Below are 26,698 nucleotides of genomic sequence, written 5' to 3'. Positions count from 1 at the left end.
TATAGAAAGTCAATTTCATTTATTCAAATTAAATTATAGCATGAGTTTCATATACAAATAAAATTTTTGTGTAAATAAAAATACAAACCGTACAAATTTCAATGTAAAAAATGCAAAAATATTTATATTACTAGATATGTTTTTTTCCCTTTAGCGTGACTGAAATGGACAGCAGTTGACCTAATGTGTGCACTGTTGTGCCAGCCAAGGTCAATGGGATGGTTTCTCGGGCTGTCCATTCCTCCCCTCCTGCACGAGTTGCTGCCAAGCCTCCGTCCCAAATCCTGGGACTCTGCATGCTTCCAGTTCTGTTACCACCAGAACAGTGATGGTCCAACTCCTCTTGGGCTGGTCAGAAAGGGTTGCCATGGAAAAAATGCTCTCCCCCAAAGCGCGGATACTAGTCCACTGGGCTCAGAGAATGCCACCGCCAGACATCACTGGTCCAACTCGTTTTCATTCTGCAGCGTCTTCATGGCCAGCCCCCAGAGGGTCATGCTAGAGAAGAACTGCCCTTCGGAGTTCCTATACGGCGTGGCAGGTCCGCGGCTGCCTGGCGCATCACCACAGTGATTGTCCAGGGCGGCCAGAGACGAGCGGCCCAGGGATAGGCTGTCGGCCTGCAGTGGCTGGTCGCCGGCCGCAGTGGCCACGTCTGGGTAAGCATATGCCTGATGTTGTGCTGGCTGTGGCGGGGGCTTGGCACGCCTGCCAGGATCCAGACTGACCTTCTCTGGCTCACCGCCTGCATGAGGCTGAACCATCGGCCGGAACTTGCAGTAGGAACTGGTGGCATGGCCGTCAAACTCTGTCACTGAGTCTTCCACGGTGTGAACGGGGAGCTTGACCGACATGGGCATCAAGGTCACGGACACATCTTGGGCAAAAGGATCTGAGCCTTGAGATTTCTCCAGGTCGGGGGTCTCAAGGGCCTGAGTGAGCTCATGCAGCGCGTCCTGGCCTGCGCTCACCCTGCAGTGCATCTTCTCATGGCGCCGGAGCACCGCCGAGCGCGTGAAGCACTTGCTGCAGATCTCACATGTGTACGGCTTCTCCCCGGTATGAGTGCGCACGTGCCTGCGGAGGTCGCCAGATCCCCCAAAACATTTTCCTGCAAAATGAAAATGGGATCCATTTATTTATTTATTTATTTACTTACTTACTTATTTTTTATTTATTTTATTTTATTTTATTTTATTTTATTTTATTTTATTTTATTTTATTTTATTTTATTTTATTTTATTTTATTTTATTTTATCTTATCTTATCTTTAATTTATTCATGACAGAGAGAGAGGCAGAGACACAGGCAGAGGGAGAAGCAGGCTCCATGCAGGGAGCCTGATGTGGGACTCGATCCTGGGTCTCCAGGATCACACCCCAAGCTGAAGGCGGTGCTAAACCACTGAGCCACTGGGGCTGCCCAAAATGGGATCCTTTTAGAACAGGACATTCTGGAAGGACATCCCTCTTCCTCCTGCCGTCACCTGCTCACTCTGGAAGACTCCTCTGTTCTTCTTGAGCTGCGTCTCTCTGACCTGGCTGTGGGTACCTCAGGGCGAGCCTTTAAGAGACCCTGTCTCCCTGCACAGGAGCGCCTCTCTGGGAAGCCAAGGTGCCTGCCTCTACTGGCCAGGCTTGCTTAAGTTTTTGTAAACCTAACATGGCCAATCTAGAATTCAGAAACATCTTTTCACTCATAATGTAATTTTACCTACACTTCTCTCAGTTCGATTTCCTTTCTATGTATATGACACAGGTAGGGGATCTACTTCCATGATTAAAGTAGGTAAGAAGGTCAGAAGAAAACAACCAATAAAGAACCTTACAGAAGACATCACGTATTCACAGAAGATAATACGTCACGCAGGTATGAGGACACGTACTTACAACTTCTCCCTTATGCGTGTGAACACTAGGCCATCCTGCCCTCATCAGCCAGCGGTGGGCCATTAAAAAAAAACACACCTTTGAACAAACTAGGTGTCAACTTCCACAAGTTACATTTTGGCACTTCTTCCCCCCACAGAACACTGAGGCACACTGTGGTGAGTCTTCTTCATGTCTTCATTTTGTCTGCAAGTCAGGCTCAGTCTCCTTCACGTAACGTCACAGTAAAGGCATTTTCACCGTCTGCTGCACTGTCTATACAACATATGGTTTATATGGATAGGAGCTATTTCATAACCATTCCTCGATTTACTGCACGTTTGGGTGCCTTCCACCTGATTGCTACTTTACTTCATGTTCAATTAATATTTTTCTTTTCACTGTTTCCTTCAGAAAAATTCTCAGTAGTGGAAATTACTGGGCAAATGGGAATCATCTTTTCTGGGGTCCTTAAAGCATATGAATTTTAGCCACAGTGGAGGTCCCCCCAGGAGACAGTCAAGACAGGGGGGCCAGACTTCACAACCGTCCTCATGGCAAGGTAAGGTGTGGCACCTGCCTCCCGCATAGGAAATCCACCGCACTAGTGCAGACAGGATGGTGTCCCTCTGCATGGCCATGGCCTGCAGTCCCTGTAGTGTTTCCACAGACTGGACAAAGGTCATGCTTGCAAGTGAGCTGCCAGGATTCATCTTCAATCCAGCCTGAGAGGTCTGCACAGAGGGGCAGGGAGACCCCAACAAAGAAAGTCTCCTGGGAATAAGGAGCTAGGACCCAGGGCTGAGGAAAATAAACATCTGCACCTGAGAAAGTGCAGAGAAATGCGGGGAAAGGGAGAGGGGAAGGTAGGAGAGGAAATCTTTGGAACAAGAATGACATTGCGGGGGGGGGGGGGGGGTGGTGAGGGGGGCTGTGCGTGAGGAGGGGAGGGGAAACAGAGGAAGGGGAGCTCTATTCCCTGAAAAAGCCCAGAATGTGAAGCCACCTTAAAACTGAGCCCATCTTTTGAACTCAAGAAAATGAAAACACGCCCAAACTACATACACGTGTTCACAGCAGATTTTCTAAGTGAAAGAAGTCAGTAACAAAAGCCCACATGCTGTAGGATTCCATTTATGTGAAATGTCCAGAACAAGCAAATCCCGAGAGAGAAGGCAGATTAATGGTAGCCTAGGCTGGGGCGTAGGAGCAGGGAGTGACTGTTAACATGCAGGGAGCTTCTTTTTGGGGCGATGAAAATGTTCTAAAATAGACTATGGTGAGGGTTCTATGACTCCGTGAATAACATACCAAAACTATTGAATTGTTCACTTTAAATGAGTAAATTTTATGGTATGGGAATTTTACCTCAATGAAGCTGTTACAAAATTTTGAACCTGTCCTGTAAAAACGAACACTCTTGCTCTTTTTTTCTTCCCCTGGTTCCAGGATGACCTTGTCAGGGTCAGAAACCATGGTTAGTGAGGGAGGGGAATGGGCTAGAAGCATAAGGTGTGGCAGCAGGGCCTCTACTTCCTCCTCTGCCCGGGTCCTAGGCCAGCAACAAGTTCTAGCGGAGGAGGGAAGAGAAAATTCAACCTTAAATCAAGTTGGCAACTGTAATATAATTTGGAACTGACATTTTAGTGACTTGAGATTGCATTTGTGATTTAAAGTAATCCTACTTTTATTTTACTTTATCTTATTTTATTTTAGAAAGAGTGTGAGCAGGGGGAGGGGAAACAGATTCCATGCTGAGCGCAGAGCCCAACACAAGGCTCGATCTCATGACCCTGATCTCAGGTCTCATGACCTGAGCTGAAATCAAAGTCAGATGCTCAAGTGAGTGGGCCACCCAGGTGTCCCAACACAATTTTACTTTGATAAGGAGTAATGAGAATAGTCATGGAGTTGCCAGGAAATCTGTACACAATTTAAGTGGGAGATAAAAACAAAGACCTGTGGTTACATCCCAGAAGTCCTGCCCTGTTTAGAAAGAGCCGCTCTGTGTAGTGCTCGGCTCCAGCCTTCCCACTGTGGAGCCTGAACAGTTTCCCCTTTTGTTCTAACTGGGAAACCACAAACACAGTCACTCACTTGTTCCTCAGTGACTCAATTCACATTGCCAACCACCTGTCCCAGGCACGCGTGCACACACACACACACACACATGCACACACACAGTTCTTCAGAGGCTCAAACACTGTGATCATAGGTCACAGGTGACTTGACTCAGAGTCCCCATTTCCTAACGTGAGCAATAACATCCCTCGACAGCGAGGTCGCCAGCTTTCCCCCGCCTCCCAAGACTTCACCGCTGCATCAAATGTGAAGGTGGCTTCACATTCTGGGCTTTTTCAGGGAATAGAGCTCCCCTTCCTCTGTTTCCCCTCCCCTCCTCACGCACAGCCCCCCTCACCCCCCCCCCCCCCCCGCAATGTCATTCTTGTTCCAAAGATTTCCTCTCCTACCTTCCCCTCTCCCTTTCCCCGCATTTCTCTGCACTTTCTCAGGTGCAGATGTTTATTTTCCTCAGCCCTGGGTCCTAGCTCCTTATTCCCAGGAGACTTTCTTTGTTGGGGTCTCCCTGCCCCTCTGTGTCCCGGAGAAGGGACCTTTGCTTCTAAACACAGCATCTCAAGAAGTCCTCCCTCTTGACCCCATCACATGTTCTCAATGTTCCTGCAGGATAGTCAACCTGCAGCCCCCACATCCGGCCCTTTGGTCTGCGTGATGCTGACGCCCACTGTTGCACACTACGCTCTCCCACACTTTCTCAACTGTCTACACCCCACCGACCTGGACCAGGAGCACGCACCTGGGACTCTCAGTAGCCTCAGTAGGCTGTCCCCAGCGCTCTGGACACCTCACAGACACTGTGTGAGGCAACTCACAGAGTAAATGTCTGATATGTGAACACAGGAACGAACCAGAGACCACGTTAGGCAGTAAACAGCGCCACCTTCATTTTATCTATAACAGGGATGATTTACGCATGACACCAAAACAGCCAACCACAGAGCGGGGAGAGACTGGGGTCTGCCCCCAGCGGGGATGGCCGGGTGACCGTCTGGTCCATGCCCTCCAGACACTTACCACAGGCAGAACAGCTGTAGGGCCGCTCCCCCGTGTGCCGAATTCGGTGCTTGACCAGCTTCCTCTGCATGTTGAAGGACTTGCCGCATTCGTCACAGGTGAAGACTTTATCGGCTGTGTGTGTCTTTTTGTGCTCCTTCAAATTACTGAAGTTACTGAACCCTGGAGAGACCATAACAGGTGTTCAGCGGAAGGACCGAGAACATTGCAATCGGTAGTCTTCAGGACAGAAAGGGAAAAACCTGCAGCAGTACCTCGGCCGCAGATGTCACACAAGTGTGGCTTCTCCCCCGAGTGGATGATGATGTGACGCTGGACATCACCAGAAGCTGCAAACCTGAAAGGTAATATGAAAATCCAATCAAGAACTTCTTTCTACATTGCTGCAAATCTTTGTAATTGCAAGTCACTGAGGGAGGAGGTGAACTGCTACCTTTGTTCCTTCAGAATGTAATCAGAAGTGGCCTGATTCATTTGAAATGTGCATTCTGTTTTGGCGTTATCACTATTTTTTCTACCTAGTTTCATCTTTCTGCAGAGATGGTTGACTACTTGGCTCAGGGAATAATTCCAAGCCAGGCTCTCCGACATAAATCTCTGCTTCCTTTCCACCATACCTGATTGTCTAGCTGGTTCCACTGGGGAGATGTTGCCTATAGACCTGATTTTAAATACATGCCTTACTTTTAAATGGAGTTCAGAAGGCTTCCATTTAAGACGTGTAAAACAAGGCCAACAGTGAAGCAACACAACCACCTGAAACAGCCAGGGGTGCACACTACAGAGGTACTGGAAGTGAGCGGTATGCAGTACCCCAGCACTGAATGGGGTCATCAGTATTCAGGTGGCCACAGCAGAAAAGGGAGACACGTCAGGATTGGGCAGCTCATATTTCTTTGTTTTCTGCTACCTGCAGGGACAGTGGTTTTCCCAGACCTGAACCAGTGCTGCTTTTCCTGCTGGCATCCCCAGGCACATGCTGCATCAGAGGACTCTGACTTTAGTTGTCCCATGCCTGCCCACCACCTTGAGGATGACCTTATCTGAGGCAGAGCTTGTACTGTTTATTTCTATGTTCCCCTCATAGCACTCAGCACACAGTAGGTACCAAATAAATGTTGAAAGGTTATATAAATGAATGACTGAATCGCTGTCATGTCAATGACTGGTGGCTGCTGCCTGAATGCAACCACTCGAGAGCATGTGCACTCCCAACAAATGACCCAGTGAGGGGAGGAGGGTCCCTCTGGACCCTGCCCTGCCCCCACTTAGGCCCCTCCTCCGATGCTGAGCTCTCAAGGCCCTTCCCTGATTCAGCTCGGGCTACCTCCTCTGGTCCTCTCTCCTGACACCCAAGCTTTCAGTTGCAAGTCTCTTTTCCCCCATAAGACAGTCACCTCCATGGGGACATTTATGCTAACATTCTTGGAATGAATGGAAATTTCAGTATAAAATAATTTTGTTTCATATAAAATCCCATTTTGTAAGACTCCTGTCCTAGATTTTCTTTCTTTTAATTAACATTTTTCCTTCTTTTTGTTCTTCTCATCACGTATCCCATGGAAAGCCGGACGATTTACATGTGTTCCTCAGCGACAGAGTGAGCCCTAGTGGCTCAGAGAACACGGAGTTCAAAGACAGACGAGTTGTTCCTTACAAATGGAAGCATAAGCCCAGCACTGACCTCTTTCCACAGATTTCGCAGATATATGGTTTTTCACCAGAATGCCGACGTAGGTGAGTCTGCAAGTTACCTGCCTGCAAGAAAGCAGGGGAGAAAAAGCATACCGATAATGAAAAGTGTTCTTAAAGGTCATATAATTCAAAAGGAAAACTGACAGGCTGAGGCAGGTCCCGGTCCAACTTTCCAAGTGAAGATTACATATGCACAACTCAAAAGCAACCATGTGCAAGGAGATCTGGGACCAGCCCAATTCTAACTCCAGGAGTAGCTCCGCCCCAGCAATCTGCTGAACACAGATGCATCTCCATCCTGTGCTCTGAGCAAAAGTGCCTGCTCCACGTGCGCCCCTGGCTTGTCCCATTTCAGGCATGCACTGTGCTGCTTCTCTCTTAAATGGGCCCTGCACACCATGGAGGCTGCTTTGGGGACTGCCAAGCTTGTATTTTAAATAGACCTTATGATGCTTTATTTGGAGTTTTTAACTTGGACCATGTATATCCAAGTGTCCCTTGAGGGGGAAAAAAAGTAGTACCTATACTTCATTATTTTAGGATTTCTTCTTTTTTAAAAACATGCTTTTGTTCATAAATAGGTATGACATGTGCAAACAGGACTTCCTCTGGCAGTGCTGCTGTTCTCCCTGACAGGGCTGTCATTTTTTTTTTACCTTTGTGCAAAAAATGCACATCAGGAACTTCATAGCAGCAGGTTCACTGCAGGGCCTCTTATGTTCCTAATTTCTGAAACTAGCTGGGCCTCACAAAGAATAACTTATTTAAATGCAGATCACAAAATAGATTTGATGTAATAATCAATAGGAAGTCAATAGGAAATTGCCTAAAGTACACTGAAATTAAAACTGCAATTGCCTCGTATTAAAAAAGCTCCTGGCTAATGTTTCAAATTAGGATTTGAAAATAAAATCCTCCATTGCTGGAATTTAACTTAATAGACTCAATCTTCCACATCCCCTACCTAATTTTTTTATAGTGTTCTATTACAAAAACACTGAAATGAATGAATATACCCAAGGGTAATAATGCACAGGCATTATGCACAATATAAGCCAAAAAGGGAGAACGAACAGTAACACCCAACTAACAAATCTGGCTTTGTAAATATGCAAACTGGATTTTAAATAAAATACACAGATAGTTCATGGCCGTGAGTTTGGGGATGGTCTGAGGTCCACTTCTGCGTGGAAACTTACAAGCAGAGAAAGGGCGACCGTGAGTTTTATATCACAGAACACAGAGATTCTCTGTGTCAGGCTCTGGGAAATCACTGAGTTATGTACTATCTTTCAGAATGTGATAAATGTGGCTCAGGAAAAAACCTAGGCTTATTTCAGATAACTAAAGGGAAAGATTTGGCAAAACAGTGGGAAATCCCCAGCTTTTATGAGAATGACTACTAACAATAATAAAACAACAAATGTCAACAGCAGCCTGCATTTGGCCTGCTAGCCCTTACATGCATCACCAAACCACTTAGTCACTGCTAGAGCCATCTCTCTTTTCCAGCTGAAAGACTCAGATTCAGATAAATGAAAGAGCTGCTCCTGTTACACGATTGGCCCAGAAATGAACACTGGTTTGTGTGAGTCTACACTCTCATAGGTTTCTGTGAATAAACTAGCTTGTGTTGACGATTCAGTAGTCACTTGGCCGTGGGGGAAACAGCTCGCGGGAGGTAAGATAATGCACCACTGACTGTTTTAAGTCAGTCAATTCCAAATTCCAGAAAAAGCTCATCAATTATGTAACAATTTGAATAGCACCATCTGCTCATCTGTTAAATTAGGTCCTTCTTGTTTCAAGTTATTTTGTAAACGATGTGTCATGACTGAAATGTATTCTGAGTCAATTCTTAGCAGGGCTGCATCTTTTCTGGTTAAGTCAAGTGTAACAATTACTTGTTTCCAAAGCAAGTATCAAGGGTCTTCCACTTAAAAGAGTGCAATAAGCAACAGTAAAACAAACCCTTACAAATGTTTTTTTTTTTTAGCTATTTAATATCAGAAATGTATAAAGAAAATCTCCTGCCAGATAAAGGAGGACATATTGATCTGACCAATGGTGTAAAAGTAGATTAGATACTGAAAGACTCGGGCAAAAGAGTCCAATGATGCTGATAACGATTTATGCCAAATTATATTGCAAACCGGAAGGCAGACGATTTGATCTTTAGTCAAGTATCTGTATTTTTGGTAAACTTTGAATTTCTCTAGTACCAATTATGGGCTAAGTAACGAGTCCGCATCTTAGAGATTATTTGTAGCTGGATATGTGAGAGCTCTAACAAGTGGTAACTATTGATTAGTAGGAGATCGGTTACCAGGCAGCTGCAGACACTGTCCCCTCGTCAGCACAATTTCCTTACAAAGTCATAGTATCGCATTTTACAGAAAAGTAAACAGATAGTCTGTAAACAGACGCTGATTACTAGGAAGTAATCAGCCTAGGCTCCTATAGCTGGGATCAAATATTCCCACCCAGGCCCCTCTGTGGACTCTAAGGTTGGGAGTGTGGCTGTGCTGTCTAGCTATGTTACAGTGTATTAGCAGTGAAGGAGGCTCTACTCCTTCTAAGCAAATATTTTAAATTAGGAGGAGCTGTCAGGATTTTGCACAGAAAAACTGCTTTAGAAAAGAACTAACATCTGATTTGTTGAGTAACTTAAAAAATAATTCCTTCTACTATATATGTGAACATTTAAATATGGACAAACCAAGCATATATTCCCTATCAGAGCATTCTTCTGAAGGCAGCTGATTATAGAAAAAAATAGCCAAAGAATCATACCACTTTAGATATAAAAGGGACCTCAGATCTTAAAAGTCTTCTAGTTTAGGAGTTTTGGGACTTTAGGATTTCACAAAATAATAAAATTAACAGGGGAAAAACATCTGGAGATGAACATAAAGCTGTCACCTAAACAGCAGTGAGCACTATACTGCCAGCAGGGCCTTCAATGCTGGGAGTGTAGGGACTCTACCTTAGGGCCAGAAGTTTCATGACTCAGGAGAAGCTCACTGAAATACTCTTCTTCCTGCACATTCCCCGTGGGTGGGGTTTCATCCTGTCACCCATAGCGCCAGGCCATGTCAGTGCCTGGGGGAGCACATCCATCTCCAGGTCCCCTCCCCTGCGCCCTGGCCCTGGGGCACCCCTCTCTGGACAGCACTGCCAAAAGGCACTGCATCGTCTGCTCCAAGTTTCCATGTCTGCTCCTTTGAAGAGACCAAACAGCTCTACTCCTCTTTCAAAGCCAGCCCAGTTTCCTCCTCCCATTTCTCACATCACAGGTATGCAGACCTGCCCCTACCTTACCTCTCCTCTGGGTGCACCCACTGATCCAGGTTCTACCGCACTCAGGGACCGGGACCCTGGCCTGTCCCTATGGACAGAGTCTCACTCACACTCTCAAGTATGCAGGGCTCCTGAGGGCTGAGATCTGCACACAGACCGTGTCCAGAATGATGTTAAGAGACGGACAGTCTGTTGTCGCAATCTCGGATTACGGTAGCTCTCAAAGCTCATGTATCATACTGCTTACAGACTTATCATCAAAGTTGTGGTTAGCTTTTATTTTTTCCCCAAGATGGATTCTACTAAATATAAATTGAGTAACCAGCATAAAAGAGGAATTCTCATTGATAAATCTGTTTTCTTGCTTGCCAGTCTTCCAGAAGGGAAAATATTTACAAACTCACTTCTACCAAAGCAAACATGCCAGCAACAGCATGAGAGCATTCCAATCCAGTGTTACCACATTTACTCCAGTTCATTCTAAGAAATGTATGCTTGGCTTAAGGTGAAGGATAGTTAGTGGGTGCTACTTACCAAGTACCCCTACATAAACAACCTGACAGCTCTCTTGTCCTAGAACACCAGAGAATCCCAGGATTATCAAATGCCTGCTTGTCTTCGGGGCTTACCTAAACAATCTCTTAACACGGTTCAGGTCCTCACCCACCCCAAACACCACTTCTTCCAGGCAGGAATGACCACTCTCTTTTCTTTGCCCACACTGTTCCCTAGGTAGATTTCCCCGACATGTGGCAGAGGTCCTTGGACACTGGAGGCTTGCAGCAAACACTTGCTGAAGGAAGTTTTTTTCAAAGAAGTCCTTGTTCGTAAAAAAATTCACAATTTCGCAATGAAATAAAACAGCAATATGCATCTGAAAACTGCAACTATACATAATCCTACATTCACAAAAATCTGACAAAAATACAGACACCAACACAGAGGCAGATTTCTCTAGTGCCTGTCAGCCAGGGCTACCCTTGACAGGATTCAAGAGGGCAAGTGTAGGACAAAGTGGTCCTCAACCCTAGCCACACTTCAAAATCACTGTAATACAGTAATATGCCAGCGCTGGAGCCCCATTTCAACGCAACGGAATCAGAATCTCTGTGGGCAGGCCCTGGCATCGGTGCCGGGAGAGGAGGCTGAAAGTGGACTACACATGCTGGGATGTCTGGTTTTCTGTGATTAGCAATGAAGGGTCACAGAAGGATTTCAAGCAAGGAGGACAGAACCTACACTGTTACCACATTTTAAATGGATGAAGGGCTTTCATGGCCATCATTCCACTCACTCCTAATGCTCACATGAGGTAGTATGATCCCTATTTTTAAGAATTAGAAAAATGAAGCCCAGAGAAGTTATGGTTGTCATTAGCCCAGGCCTTTGGTTTTCCCCCACTCCAAAGCTATAAGGTTAAGATGGTGATGGAAGACTGGTCTGCAAGAACAGAAGGGCCAGCACCAGGATGGAAAAATGGTGATGTCCCTGAACACTAACTATGTTCCAGGCAGTTCTTACTCCTACTGATTCATGTACTCTCCACACACCTGCCATGTTCACCCATCTAATCTCCTTTGCTTTACAGACAAGGAAGCTAAAGTGCCAAAAGGTGAGGCTGCTTGCCTGAGGTCACTGAGGAGTAAGCCTGGGGCAGGATCCAAATGCGGACTGCCCGGCTCCACAAGCCCAGCTTGGAAGCTGCAGGCGAGCCTGCAATGAAGAAGCAAGGCCTTAAGTGCATGGCAGCTGGAGGGCTGATGACTCCCCTTGGTTCTGCAAAAACTTACTGAACATTTAGAGGGTGCCAGGTGTTTTCGTGGATGGCAAGTATGGACTAAAGATGCAAAAGGCAGAGGTTAGGACTTGGGGAATCTCAGCATTGCAGGGAGTCGCAGGCGTAAAAGTCACTGAGTGCAGAGGTTTGGATGCGCAGGAGGAAGGGGAGAGCTGGCTCCATGTGGAATGCGTCAAAACATGGTGCTGCTGTTGAGTGTCTATGCGCTGGAGAGGACTTGCTGCCTAGCTCTTCTCGACCTAGAGGCTCTACTCTTGGATCAAGGCCCAGCCTGGAGTCCTCGTTCTGGGGAGCAGCACCCATACAAGCCGCTACTATAGGATTCACTGCACCCACCACAGCCAGGTATAAAAACAGCAGTGCAGTGGCTGCTCTTGGGCAGCTCTGGAATGCCAGGGCCCGCCTGTGGCAGAGCAAGTTACCTCCTCCTACTTCAGAAGTAGGTTCCCACTGGTCTACAGTCAACATTTGCACTAAAACATTAATAAAACTCTGGGTTTCAAAAAAACAAAACAAAACAAAAATAAAACTCTAGGTTTCTTTATGTCCAGTGCCCAGGTCAGCACATGGCCCATAGGAGGGTACAGCAAATGCTGGCTGCCTGAGAGAATTAATATATGCCTAAATGAGCTCTAATCAGAGGTCAGCTAAAAGGCATTTGGAGCAGGAACAAGAACTGCTTGCTCTGTTCTCCACCTTCTAACAACTTTAGTCCCAATAAGACTAAGATGACATGTGTTCTGGATCTGGCCCAGCATGGCATGCAGCCTCCAGGTGTGGGCTCACTGTGGTTTACCAAAAACTTCACTCATTTATTCATGAAAGAGAAGGAATATACTAGGACTGGACCTATTCTTAAAGGGAGGGGGTGAGAGTTCATACGCTTAGAAAAAATACTACTTTCCCCCCAATAAACTAAAAATTTGTTTTTCTTGAAAATTATTTTCTCCTGATTCCGTATGAAGTCAAAGTTACAGATATCATCAGAGGCTTCTCTCACAAGTCCAACGTATGTCTTATTTGTAATAATAATAAAAAAACACTGGGTTTCAGGTTTCCAATTATTAATAGTAAATAAGAGTATTCCCACCTGAGAGAAATGTTTCCCACAAATGTTACATTCAAAAGGTTTCTCACCTAAAACAAAACAAAACAAAATAACAACTTGTAAAATCAGCACTCATATTTGCACAGTAACTTTGTTTAAAATGTTTAAACTATCTCCTATGTCCTTTCAAAAGGGAGCATCACCTCTTCATCAAAGTCTAGAAATGAGCAGTCTCTACACCCTTGTAATTCTCTCTGGCGCCCTTAGGTGGCAAGCAGAGATGATCTGGTCAACAGCAGCATCTTGTTCACCTGCCCTTTAGCCTGACCCCTTTATCACCAATTCCTGGCACAAGAGGGTGACTCGTTCTCACCAAACGAGGCGGACACACAGTGGAGCCCAAAACAGAGTGGTCCTCCTGCAAACGTGCCAGGAAAGAGACCCTCTCCACTGCCTTTCAGCCTTGGTTGACACACACTGATGGGAGAAACAGGATTTCAGCCCAGGAGATGGGCTTCCCTGCCCACTTCTCACCTCTGATTTAACTCTGAGTAATTGCATTCTGGTATGGAACAGATGCAGAGAGTGGACTCTGCTACAAAGAAACTGAGCATCTCTGAACACACTGACAGATAGACAATGTACTTGAAGGTATCACTTTCACCTGTGAAACCCTGGTAGGCCTTGAGGACTGAGAACCTTCCTTTCCTCCCCTTCCCCTCAAATCAAGTGGTTTCATTAAGATTCTTTTAAAAAATTAACATTTCCCTTCTTATTGTGTTGCTAGGGTTTGCTGGTTTGCCAGCTTTCTGAGCTCCTGCCAGGATATATTTGTATTATCTTTTCCTAAAATGGTTCAATGGCTTGCTCATGGCCAAGACAGAGGTTTTGACCCTGAGTAATTAGAATCACATAAATCTTGTATTCGGTGACTACACTTAGGTCTGAAATTATGGGGATGACAGATAATGTTAAGTGAAAGACCCCAGTGTAAGTTACAACAGTTTGAAAAATAGAGGCCACCATTCACTAGTGACCAAAGTCAGTAACCCTACTCTCCAGGACCCCTTCACACTCTTACTAAGTGAGGACCCTAAAGAGCTCTTGTTTGCATGGGCTATACCTATTGGTAAAGCCCACATCAAAAATGAAAACAGTAGTTTTTACAGCCTGTGGCCAGACATTTCACTGGCCACCAGAGTAGCTGCAGCCATTAGCTGACTCCACCACACACTCGTGGGAGACGGAAAAGAAGGCAAGTGACATCACAGAGTATGACAGAACCAGTTTTGGCCTCACAGACCCCCTAAAAGGGTTCTCCAGACCATAATCTGAGAAGTGCAGCTCCTCTTGGTTTAAGTCCTGGTAAACATCTGTGCCGTGACTGTATGACCACTGGCATCCAAAGATGTTCTTTCAGAAGAAACAAGGTAAGTTTTGTTTTCTTTAAGGCTAACTGGTTATGTTTGTCAAGTAAAACTTCTAATGATCATGAGGCTCTAGGAAATTCATGCAAATAGAAATGACCTAAATCAAGTTTCTCCAAGGGCAAAACTGAGTCACTGATAGTGTCCTCATAGAAAGTAATTCTAAACTACTACTACTTCTGACAGCACTTTATGTTCAAATACATGAACACTTCTGAAGGCTTCCATCTACAGTAAGTCTTTCAGTAGTACAAGGTAGCAAACACTGAAGCAAATGGGAAATCCAAAGTGATAAGAGAATGTCAGATCAGTAACCACAATTACATAAGCACTTTAAAGTGGTCACACTATAACCATCCTTTAGCGTATTACTTCTCATGCTATAAATTGTCATTAATTTAGAACCTGTATTAGAGTCATCAAGTTTAATTACAGGAACAAAAGTAACATGTAAGTATTGTGAAACACAACATATATGTACTATGTAACACCTTCAAAAGAGCACCTGGAAAAAATAAACTTCTTGGAAAGAGGACGAAGTATGAATTAAGGTAATAAGACTTTGAAAATTCAATGTTCAAAGTGGAAGCATTTTCATTTGAAAATATCACATGGTTAAAGTTGATTCTTATAAAAAGTTTACCTCTTCCTACCAAACCACAATTAAAAAAAAATCTGATATGAAAATCACTTTGCAGGGCACTTTTACTATTATTCTAAATTACTTACATCTGAACGAACCTACAGCATCATGCTTTAAAAAATAAACTTACTCTAATTCTAAAAAGCAACTATAGCTTATCCATTTTAGAGTACATTTCAGTGCATCGGAATGATTTATTATGCTTTTAGAGTGATGGAAAGTTTATCATATAAAACCATAATTAAAAAAGAAAAATGTACCATCTTTTTAAGCTGGCTCTATAAAAGCGTCTACAGAACTTTAAGAACTTTGAGATTATTCTTTAAAAGTAATCACCCAAAGTATAATATAAAAAAGAAGCTAATGCTCCTTCGATTTGGGGGGGGGGGGGGATTATCAATGACGTCATCAAGCAACAGCAAAACTTCTTACAAAAGCAGGAGCAGGCAGTAGTGTCTGATCATCTGCATCAGGTCCTTCCCTTTTGCCTGTGGGCACTGAATCAGTGTACCTGTATGAGACCGTTTGTGAAGCTCCAGATTGCTGGGGTGTTTAAATGGTTTTCCACACAATTCGCACGTGTACTGTCTCTGTGACTGAAGCATCTGGGACTGCTCCTCCAGTGCGGCAGGCTCTTCGGGCCTCTCCATTTCGTTCATGCAGTTAAATTGCTCCGAACTCACCAGTTCCTCACCTTCTTTCTCTCCAGCACTGTGGCTGCTAGCTTTCTCTACAGTATCTGTGCTAGCACATTCTATCCTCTTTGTTGAATCGTCATCCGTCTTGGCTTCGGGTGTCTGCTCTGCACATTTCTGTGACTTGAGGAAATTCAACTTCTTAAGGTGAATGGCCTTTTTGAGCCTCATTTGTCTGGTTGGTAGTTGGCACGTGTTGTCCGACTCAGGATCTGGGGCAGATTCACTCAACGGCTGGGCCAAGAAGTGGGAAGGCAAGTGCTCTGAAGACTCCAGGACACATTCGGGATGACTGCCGGCACAGGGCTGGTTTTCCCCGGCACTGAGGTCTGTGGACGTGCTGAAAGTGAAGGGCTGCTCGCTGACTCTCTCGTGACTGGGACATGCAGGCTGTTTAGAGTACTGCTTACTGTAGAAGTTTCTGAGTTTGTAGTAGTAACTTGGCTGTCTGAAAGGCAGTTCTGCACAGTTGCCATCCAGTGTGTCGGGTGCTTGTTTGGATGCTTCACCTGCAGAGTGATGGAGATTAACGGATGATGGAGTATGAGTATGTGGTTCATCCACAACTTTACTCTGTGGAATATCCGCAGGACACTCTTGCTGCAGCAAATGAGGAGGGTAGTTTTCATTTATGACACAGTTAGCATCAGCAGTCAGAGCGCTCTGCAGGGAGAATGCATTATTACAAGACACACCAGGTGGCTGCTCCACAGTGGTTGATTTTAAAAACGTGTGACACAGATTGAGAACATTTTGAACTTGCAAACACTGTGCTATGTCCAGCATTACTTGTATATTGTCCTGGTTAAGATCTAGATGAGATGTGTACATGAAGTCCAAGATCTGACCAATGCCGCTTACATTTTTAATATCCAAGTGAAAAACATCACTTTTTTGGCCTGAAGAGTTCTGAAAGAGGCTCCTGATAAAAGAAAGGATATCTGTTTACAGTATGACAATTTTTCCTTATAAATAATGCTCATGTTAATATTAAAAAGTACTATCCTTCTCTAAGTTCCAAGATTTTAAAATTAAGTACATTTTAATCCTTTAAAAAGTTTTGGTAAGCCAATCAATAAAGCAACTCAGATGAATTCAATTAGTGTGCTGAATATTCAACCTTCCAAACAGATCTCAAAGTAAAATTCTGAAAAATACTGGTTGTTCTTTTAAAAATATAATCTGTATACAGATAAAGTATTAGTATACAGATTATTAATTGTATACAGATAAAGTATAGTAAAGGAGACACAGTTTTCAGTATTTGATGTCTAGTCTGATAAATTATATTTCAGACCATAAAACATGTAACAAAAATACTTCCACATCTAAGTGCCTTAAAAATGTCTAAAAATAAAAATAGCTATAATACACCTATGTTTGATACATTTTTTATTTTAATTTTTAAATTGTGGCAAAATATACACATTTACCACTTGATCTTTTTTTTTCTTTTTTTAAGTGGAGCCCAATGTGGGGCTTGAACTCACAACCCTGAGATCAAGACCTGAGACACTTGACTGATTGAGCCACTCAGGCACCCCACATTTGATCCATTTTGAAGTGTTTAAAAACTTCATGCTTAAAAATATAGTCCCAACTGTAAATTCAGTGGCATTAAGTACATGCACATTTATTATGCAACCCTGATGTCCAACCATTTTCAATCTTTCATCTTCCCAAACAGAAACTCTGGACCCACTAAACACTAACTCCCGTCTCCCCCTGCCTAGCTCTTCAGGCCCCTGCCACCACCACTCTACTTTCTATCTCTACAGATCTGACAACTCTCAGGACACAATATACACTCATTTTATAATCAGATCTGTTAGAGGTTTCTCAGTAACCCAATGGTCCACGAACCAGCAGGGAGAAAAAGTAAAGCTCTATGAGTTAAGGAGGGAAGAGAGGCACCTCTAAAGCCCAGGCACTCTACTCTGGGCACACGTCAAGTCCCAGGTGAATGAAATTGTACTATGTGTAAATTACCAAGCTTACTTAGGTGACTGGTCATACAAGTTCACTGAAGACATGTCATCTAACCGTGTCTAACCAGATCACCTGCTTCCCCAAAACAATCTTCAGTTTTGTTCTTACCTAAAGGAAGTACAAACTAAAATGGGATAGGAAAAGCCCAATCTGGGTCCATGTTGCCTAAGGACAAAAAGTACTGCCTACCTCAGTGAGCTCACCTATTATAATATGTACTTGGAACATATATGAGAGCTGAGGTTTAATCTGATGACTCCAGATTACCAAGGAAAGATTAAATCACCTTCTGTATATTGTTTACTAGAACAGTAAAATGGTATGCATTTTGGGGGGGGAGATATTAAAAAGATCTTTAGTGCTTAGAGAGATGAATCTCAGCTAATCAGGAAATGTATGCAAAATACTTAACTCTAATAATCTAAAAATAATTATGGGAATAAGTAAATTGAATCCAAACCTATTTTCTTAGAATACTCAAATGAAAAACAAATAGTAAAATATTTCAATAAAAAAATAGCATGTGGGATGTTTCCCCTCCAATTATCACAAAAAAGTTCTTACCAGGAATTCTATTCCTCAATCTTTTTATCCTAAAAGGATAGGAAATATATAGAGAAGACTGACATTAATTAGAACTATTAAAATCAAAGACAGAGTGCCAAAACACACAATCAGCCCAAATATATTTTAATTAAAACTCTTCTGCTCTCAGGTTACTCTAAATACAAAAAGTAAAAAACTCACATATGTGCTACAAAAATAAGGACAGTGAAATCCAAGGAGAAAAAAAAAAATTAGTCAAAATATACCATGCTAGAAGAGCTCTTCCTCTGTACAGAGTCTAAAATACGTACCTAAAATACTGACTGAACGCTGCTAGAACATTCTTATGTGCTTTAAAGCACACTCCTTTTACGACCAACATGCAGTCACAGAGCAGGCCTTGAATGCGCTGCTCCTGCAGCTGCTGGAGGAGATGGCAGCTGTGAGTGGCAACCGGGTCCATGCTCAACCAGCCAGGAGACCTAGGACAAAGAATGTGAATGAGACAGTGACTCAGTGATACAACTGAGACCTGATGGTCCCAGAACCCCTAGGTGACAGGCAGCTCATGATCATGATTCCTTGTCAGTCAAGTTCAAACCAATCAACAACAAAAAAAACCATAAAAATTTTGTCTTAGTGGTATCAGACCAGTGCTGCTCAACAAAAACATCTGGAATGATGGAAATATTCTGTATCTGCACTGTTCAGTCCAGTTGCCATTGGCCTCATGTGGCCACTGAGGGCTTGAAATGTGGTTAGAGTGACTGAGGAACTAAACCTTCAATTTATTTAAATAGCCACCATATTTGAGAGTGCTGATGTAGAATGTGACCGTGACAACACTATGTGCACTTCTCTCGTTTCTACTTAGAGAAAGTTCAATGAAACATATACGTAGACACTTATAAGTTAGAAAAAAGCCAACTGGATGACATCAATATGTATTGAGCACCCGTGTATGGGGCACTGAATCAGAAGGTAGGAAAATTAGGAGCTTATCTGGGGACATAAGGAAGAAGTTAAACTAGCACCACTGGATAATAATAAAAGAGGTATCACAAAGCATCATGTCTACTCATTTGTTCCCTTTTTTCCCTAATATTTTATTTATTTTAGAGAGAGAACATGAGAGCATGAGCGGGGGGGGGGGGGGGAGGGAGAAAGAGAATCTCAAGCTGACTCCCTGCCAAGCCCAGAGACTGATGTGGGGCTCGATCTCACAACCCTGAGATCATGATCTGAGTTGAAACCAAGAGTTGAACACTTAACTAACTGAGCCACCCAGGTGCCCCAAATATATTTGTTCCTTCTTACCTCTCTGCTAGGACACTACTGTAGCAGAGATCTGTCTCGCAGGAACCTGGGGCAGAAATATTAGAAAGCGTAAGAGCCTGCTGAGCTTAATAGTGGTGAAGCCAAGTAAGTGGTAGGACATATGTGTGAGAGAGAGAGAAGATGAGAGGGTCAATATTAGAAGGTTTCACATATTCAACATCTATTACTGAGTGACTACTATGTGCCAGGTCCTAGGGCTCCAACAACAAAGAAAACATGCCAAGTCCCCAAACTCCTGAAGGTTAAATTCTACTAAAGAAAACACACACACACACACACACACACACACACACACACACACACACGACACACAACTAAATAAATACAGTAGTTAGAGCTAGACACTTGAATACACAACACAGATGAGGAAGGCATAGGTACATGCCCAGGTGCACAATCCAGTGAGACATGATTATTAGAAGAAATGCAGTGGGGAGAAATGAAGGCAGACTGGGACAAGCCTATGGAGGTTAAAGTGGCAGTTTGGTACAGTAAAAACCTGACAAGCCAGTATCTGCTTTATTTGCTTTCATCCTCAGTACATAAGGATTATTGAAAAAGTCACTAGACCATGAAGCCAAAACCTAAGCTTTTTAACACGGCTCCTTCTTCTATCATCATCGTCATCACCATCATCACCACTACCTTCTTCTATTATCACCATCATCGCCATCACCTTATCCCCCAGTGTGCCCACTATATGTCAGTCAAACAAACTACCTGTGCCTCCCTAACAAGCTGTGTTGGGGACAGTTTAGAACCCTAGCCACTGCTTATTACCCATATGACTTTGGGCAAATGACTTCTCAATGTCCACTTTCCTCATCCTATCCCAAGGGTTACTGAGACAACTGTGAGAGCCTACGTGAACATCTAGAACAGCAACTGACATTAACTATTCAACAAATGTCATCTCTAAGGAACACCTGGTAAGTCTGATAAAAATGCAGATTCCTGGATACTATGCAGAGTTCTGCTCAGTCTACTGTGGAGTGTAGATATCTACATTTACTGTAAGCCTCCAGGTGATTCTGAAGCAGGCAGATTACAGACCTCTGCCTTGCTTCTCTCCAAAAAGCTTTGGTTCTGATACTTCCAGTCCTGGGAATACTTTATTTACATTGGACTTTCCCACTACCCAGGTAAGGCCCACTCCCCTAACAGGGCTTAGCTGAGCTGTCACTAACTCCTAGAAGCCTTTCCTGCCATCCTGAAACTTGCTCCTTCTTCTCCACTGTTCCCTCCTCAAGTCCGACTCTGAGGTCCCTCTTCTGTGATCTTACGGCACCCCATACGTACTACCGCAAGATAACTTGCTATGTTCCATCATTTGTGTTGCCAACTCGGCTATGAGCTCAGAGGGTACCATTTTACTCATCTTTGCCTGGCATAGAGCAGATAGATACTCTATCATTAAAATCCACACTAGCTAACCTCTATTACTAATTAGCAAGCTAATAATGTTTATTTTGATTCCCTCTATATTCCTACAATAGAGTTTGAGTCCTTTCTGTTCATATCTTTCCCACCACATATGTCTCCTTCATCTGTAAGTGACTGCAACCCTGACTTCACTAAGAAGGTTGAGCCCATGGATAGCTTGATATAATCTGAGTGCCTTTAAATTCTTTACTCAATTCCAAATTTCTTGCTCAATCCCTTCAGCTTCACAGAATGAAATGTGCCTTCTCTGCAAAGTCAGCTTCTCTTGTCCCCTTGACCCCATCCAGCTTTGCCTCCCCCAGGACTTGGCTTCATCCTCAGGCTCTTTTTTTTTTTTTTTTTTTTTTTTAAGATTTTATTTATTTATTCATGAGAGAGAGAGACAGGCAGAGGGAGAAGCAGGCTCCATACAAGGGGCCTGATGTGGGACTCAATCCCAGATTCCAGGGTCACACCCTGAGCCAAAGGCAGATGCTCAATTGCTGAGCCACTCAGGAGTCCCATCCTCAGGCTCTTTCACTGCTTCACTCTGTCCCCTACCGGCTCACCAGCTCCTACAAACACACCAAGATCGTCCCACATTGAAAAAAAGCAAAACAAAACCCTCCTGCTAGGTACATATATACATCACAGGCCTCTTTTATACCTCCCAAAACAGCAACTACACATCCCACTTAGCTTTCTCATGCCATTCTCATTCACCACATCCTTTCCCCACTTGCAGTCTTGCTGCCATTCTCTTTGTGCTGAAACAGACTTGCCCGCAGTGGCCTTTACTCAGCCCAATCTCCCCAGCTGTGCTGCAGCATGTAGAGTATGGCCTGCCCTCCTCCTTCTTGACATCCTGCCTCCCCAGAACCCTCCAGGTCCTCTTACTACGCCCCTGATCCATCTCTACGCTGTACTTCTTCCTTTGCAAGTCCCACATGTTAATAATGTCCCTTAGGATTCAGCCCCTGAGAAATATCAGAGAGGGTGACAGAACCTGAGAGACACCTAACTCTGGGAAACGAACAAGGGGTAGTGGAAGGGGAGGTGGGCTGGCGGGGTGGGGTGACTGGATGACGGGCACTGAGGGGGGCACTTGATGGGATGAACACTGGGTGTTATGCTATATGTTGGCAAAGTAAACTCCAAAAAAAAGAAATTAAAAAAAAAAAAGATTCAGCCCCTGAGCCTTTCTTTCCCTAGACAATCACCTCTATTCTCGGCCTTCATCTATTCTAAGCAGACAACTCCTAAATGTGAAATTTTAGCTTTGATCACTGCTTCCAAACGTGTCTTTTTGCTAAATGTCTCCAACTGTATGACCCCTCAACTTTGAATCTCTAAAACCCACCCCCACCATCTCACCCCCAACTCTACACCTTATTCTGATTCCCACCCCCACCATCTCACCCCCAACTCTACACCTTATTCTGATTCCCTATTTCTTTATGGAAAGCTTATTTTCTGATATGTAAAGTTTAGAGTATTGGCATGATCTCCTGGTTTGAGATAGGGTGAGATACAAGGAAAACTGGTGATATCCCTATAAAGAACAACACTGAAGCAGTGGGAGAGGATAATTATCACCCAAAACAAGAATACAGAAAGGGAAGCATTATGTCAGGTGGTCGGGCACCGTCCCCTGTTGAATCCTCAAGGGAGCCTAACAGTCAAATGATGGAGCAACCAGTTACCTACCTTACCCCGTCAGTTGCTTGAAAAGAAAAGGATTATTGGCTTATTCTCATTACCAATTATTTACTATGGGCCAGGAACCCTGCTATGCACATTCTATCCATTAACACAATGCTACCAGAATTTTATTTTCATCTTTTTATAAGTAAGGAAAGTAAGAAATGAGGAATTTAAGTAACTAGTCCAAGATCATAAAACTGTTGTGTTCCGAAGCCAGGATTTATTTATTTAATTTTAAATTTTCTTTTTTTTTTTTTAAGATTTTATTTATTTATTCATGAGACACACACATAGAGAGAGGCAGAGACACAGGCAGAGGCAGAAGCAGGCTCCATGTGAGGAACATGACGTGGGACTCGATCCCGGAACTCCAGGAACACGTCCCGGGCTGAAGGCAGGCACTAAACCGCTGAGCCACCCAGGCTGCCCCTGAAGCCAGGATTTTTTTTTTTTTTAATTTTTTTTATTTATTTATGATAGGCACACAGTGAGAGAGAGAGAGAGGCAGAGACACAGTCAGAGGGAGAAGCAGGCCCCATGCACCGGGAGCCCGACGTGGGATTTGATCCCGGGTCTCCAGGATCGCGCCCTGGGCCAAAGACAGGCGCTAAACCGCTGCGCCACCCAGGGATCCCAAGCCAGGATTTAAAGACTGGTTCGTATCCGTGGAGCCCATGCTCTTAAGCTATGCTATATCCCATGAGAAAAAGGACATTAAATATACAACACAAAACCTTCTTCTATAGACTTAAATGCTAAAACTCAGCAAATATTCTGAACCTGCTTTAGACATTTTTCAGCTATACAGAAGTAACATGCACAGTTATAAGCTCTTCCACAATTTACCTTGACTGTAGAAATCATAACTCTTCCGTACCACCTAGTTTTCTAATGGCTTCATGATGTCAATCCTGTTATTTCCCTAACAAGGTTATAGAGAGCTCTGGAAAAACAATTTACATCTCATATTCCTTGTGTATCCTATGAATCACAACCATAAATATCATGTACCTAAGAACAGTAATACTAAATGGCACGTATTTATGAAATGGTTCTAACATGCCAGCCACTATGCTAAGCCCTTTACCCATACTCTTAGGTACATGTGACCGACAAAAGGCTTTCCTTAGATCAAATCAGTTGCCCTGTCAGTTGACCACCTATGTCAGATTGTCCAGGTAAGGACAGCATCTGTGAGGATGAATGTGTGTGATGCAGGTGTCATGATGTGACACAAAGAGCACAAACCTAGCTCCTCCACTTTTGCAGCTACTCTGTGTGACAAGTGACACAAATCTCCCAATGTAAAGACACAGATTCCATTTGTCTTCTCGATCAGTGTATCTCTGTACCTAGAAGAGTGCCCTGGACACAAGAGCTTCAATCCAGGAGCTATTCAATCCAGGAGCTTAATATAGTTTCTGGATGGGTGGAGACTCTGGGCCTCAGTTTTTGGACATGTAGAAATGGAGGGGTTCCCCACCAGGTTAAATAATCTCTCAAGCATCTTCCCGTTTTTTAAAAAATGTATTTTATTTTTTAGAGAGGGAGAGTGAGTGAGCACATGTGTGAATGAGGTGTGGAGGAGCAGAGTGAGAGGTAGAGTGCGAATCTTAAGCAGGCTCCACACTTGGCACAAAACCTGACACGGAATTCAACCTCATGACCCTGAGATCATGACCTGAGCTGAAATCAAGAGTTGGATGCTCAACCAACAGAGCCAGCCAGGTGCCCCAGTATCTTCCTGTTTTAAATGCTACAAATCTATACCAAAAGTGTGATGGTGTAAAGATGGACTGAATGGTATCAAAAGGAATGAAAATATGGGAAAGGAGAGAAAAACACAGGGCGCCTGGGTAGCTCAGGTGGTTAAGTGTCTCATGGTTAAGACGTGAGTTGGTTAAGCTCAAGTCATGATCCCGGGATCTTGCTTGAGATTGAGCCCCATGCCAGACCCCCTGCTCGGTGGGGAACCTGCTTCTCCCTCTCCCTCCAACCCTACCCCCTGCTCCCTGTCTTTGTCTCAAATGAATAAAAAATCTTAAAAAAAAAAAAAAAAAAAGGAGGGAGAGAAACATTAAGAAAAAGCATAAGTGTGAATGAAGAGGTGCTTCTAAAGGAAATAAGAACCAGAATAAAATTTTATCCCATAGAGAGGACTCCCAGAGCAAAGACCCTTCTGTTCTGTGGGAACCCTTTACTAACACTTGGTCAAACACCAAGAATCTGTAGAAGTTTATTCCCCGGGGCCATTAATGGATCACCTGTCCAAGGGGCCACAGCTCACACACTCAGCACCTGGCCTGCCTTACAGTGGTCCTACCTTCATCTTTGGCCATTATGCTTTTCAAGTGGCTTATTCCTAATCTGCTCTCCCACCCCCCTAAAACCCCATGACAAAAGCAAAGGCTTTAGCAAGCAAGCCTGCTTCTGGTCTTAGCTCTACACGGACTGCGACGCTACAAGGCCGACTTGGTAGAGCTGATCTCGTGTGCCTAATGTGCGAGGCCTTGTTGCGAGGAGGAAATGCAGATGTACTGCGTGAGATCTGTCCCCTGCAGTCCGCAGACTGCCTCAGTTTTTCACCGCCTTCACCTAACTTTACAGTGTCCCTACATGCCAGACACTGAGGGTCTGAGGGGGAACCACTCACATGGCCGCCCATGCCTTCAAGAAGTGTCCATCTATGGGAGGGGAAGAACAATTCATCTCCTTCCATTCTGACTTCTTTCTGTACTTTCTAACTGTTAAGTTCTTCTCTCCAGCTCATCTCTTAACTCAGGCAGAAGACCCTGCGGGCAAAGCATCCCCTGATGGAAACCAAAACTATCCCCTCAAGCAGTAACGGCGGCCTGAGCCAGGAGGGCCTGGTGTGACTGACCCCAGGACAACAACCGCCGACCTTCACCGCCCACCTGCATGTAGCCGCCAACCTCTGTCCCATCTTTTCCTGAATATAAACCTGGAAGCACTTCCTTGGCTCTGGAGACCGTGTTTGGGACGCCAATCCTCTGTCTTTCCGCGTTGGCCTCCCCGAGATGAATCCCTTTCTTGCTTCATCACCACCCTTCTCTGGGCCTTTGAGTTTTGTCAGCCTGTGTCTGGGGCCCCCAGGGCCACGTGCTCTGGCACCCTCGTGCCCCGGACTCCGGGAGACGAGAAGGCCGCTGTCCTGGAGATACCAAATGAGGGAACTCCAAGTCAACTTGGAGGAGGAAGGTCCGGGAAGACTTCCTAAGGAAGAGACACGTGAGCCGAATGAAGGCTGAAAGCTTGGCCTACAGAGACAGGCTCCAGAGAGGCCCCCTCCTGGGGATTTCCTGGGGCAGCACCTGAAGTCAGACGCGCAGGGGACCAAGCGCCTCAAGCATCCTGCTCTTCGAACCTCCAGGCCATGCTGCCAGTCACTTCCGTTGGAACAGCGTTTTCTCCCCTGTCCGTTCCGGCGAATCCCTTCTGTGACGGCCTGAATCCTGCCCCCCCCCCCCGCCCCGGGGCCAGGCGGACGTCCCCGCAAGGAGGGCGGGTGCGGGCCCGGCGCGGCGCGGCGCGGCGCGGCGCGGGGGATGCTCCAGTGCAAACCCCGCCGGAGGCCGCCGCCGGGCCCCCGCCTCCGCAGCCGCCGGAAAACCGCCGTCGGCGGGCCGGGCAGACGGACGCAGGGCCCTTCAGGCGCAGCCCGCCGCCGCCGCCCCGGCATCACCCACCCCCGGCGCCGGCCCCGGCCCCGACCCCCACCGCGCGGCGTCCCCGCGGCCGCGGCACGCGCGCTCGGCTCACACGGGACCTGGGCCGCCGCGGGCCCGGGCGCTGCCCCCGACCGAGGCCGCCGCCCACGGAGGCCGAGGGCCCGCCCGAGGCGGGGCGGGGCGGGGCGGGGGGAGCCCGGGACCGCCGCCGGCCGCCGCGCGACCCTCGAGCTGCCCGGGGCGGGAGCGGCGGCGGCCCCGGCCTAGGCCGGCTCCCTGCGCCGCGCCCTCGCCAGGCCGGCCTTCCCGCCAGACGGCACCTACCGGAGAGGCCGCTCCCCGCGCCGCCGCCGCCGCCTCTCCGCCGGCCGCCCTCAGCGCCGCTCGCCGGGCGCCGCCGGCCGCGGAACCCTCCCGACAACGCCCCCTCGGCCGGCCGG

At 45.4% G+C, this 26,698-nt stretch overlaps 1 protein-coding gene across 2 annotated transcripts; it reads right to left on the bottom strand.

Moving 5' to 3' along the window:
• On the bottom strand, window positions 1-26,692 carry ZBTB49 (zinc finger and BTB domain containing 49). 2 transcript variants are annotated; one of them, XM_072737788.1, is made up of 8 exons: window positions 26,583-26,692; window positions 18,417-18,587; window positions 15,387-16,492; window positions 12,848-12,894; window positions 6,649-6,722; window positions 5,219-5,301; window positions 4,965-5,126; window positions 1-1,111 (listed from the first exon to the last, which is right to left on the bottom strand). In XM_072737788.1, the coding sequence occupies exons 2-8, from the start codon at window positions 18,566-18,568 to the stop codon at window positions 438-440; spliced, it is 2,298 nt and encodes a 765-aa protein (XP_072593889.1). In that variant the 5' UTR covers window positions 18,569-18,587; window positions 26,583-26,692; the 3' UTR covers window positions 1-437. The 2 variants fall into 2 exon arrangements, with proteins under 2 accessions (XP_072593889.1, XP_025854056.1); XM_025998271.2 differs by lacking the exon at window positions 26,583-26,692 and having other exon boundaries at window positions 18,417-18,652.
• Window positions 26,693-26,698: the final 6 nt, after the last annotated feature.

The sequence above is a fragment of the Vulpes vulpes genome, chromosome 14, assembly GCF_048418805.1.
Source record: "Vulpes vulpes isolate BD-2025 chromosome 14, VulVul3, whole genome shotgun sequence".
NCBI lineage: Eukaryota > Metazoa > Chordata > Mammalia > Carnivora > Canidae > Vulpes > Vulpes vulpes.
This window is presented reverse-complemented; position numbering and strand designations above follow the sequence as displayed.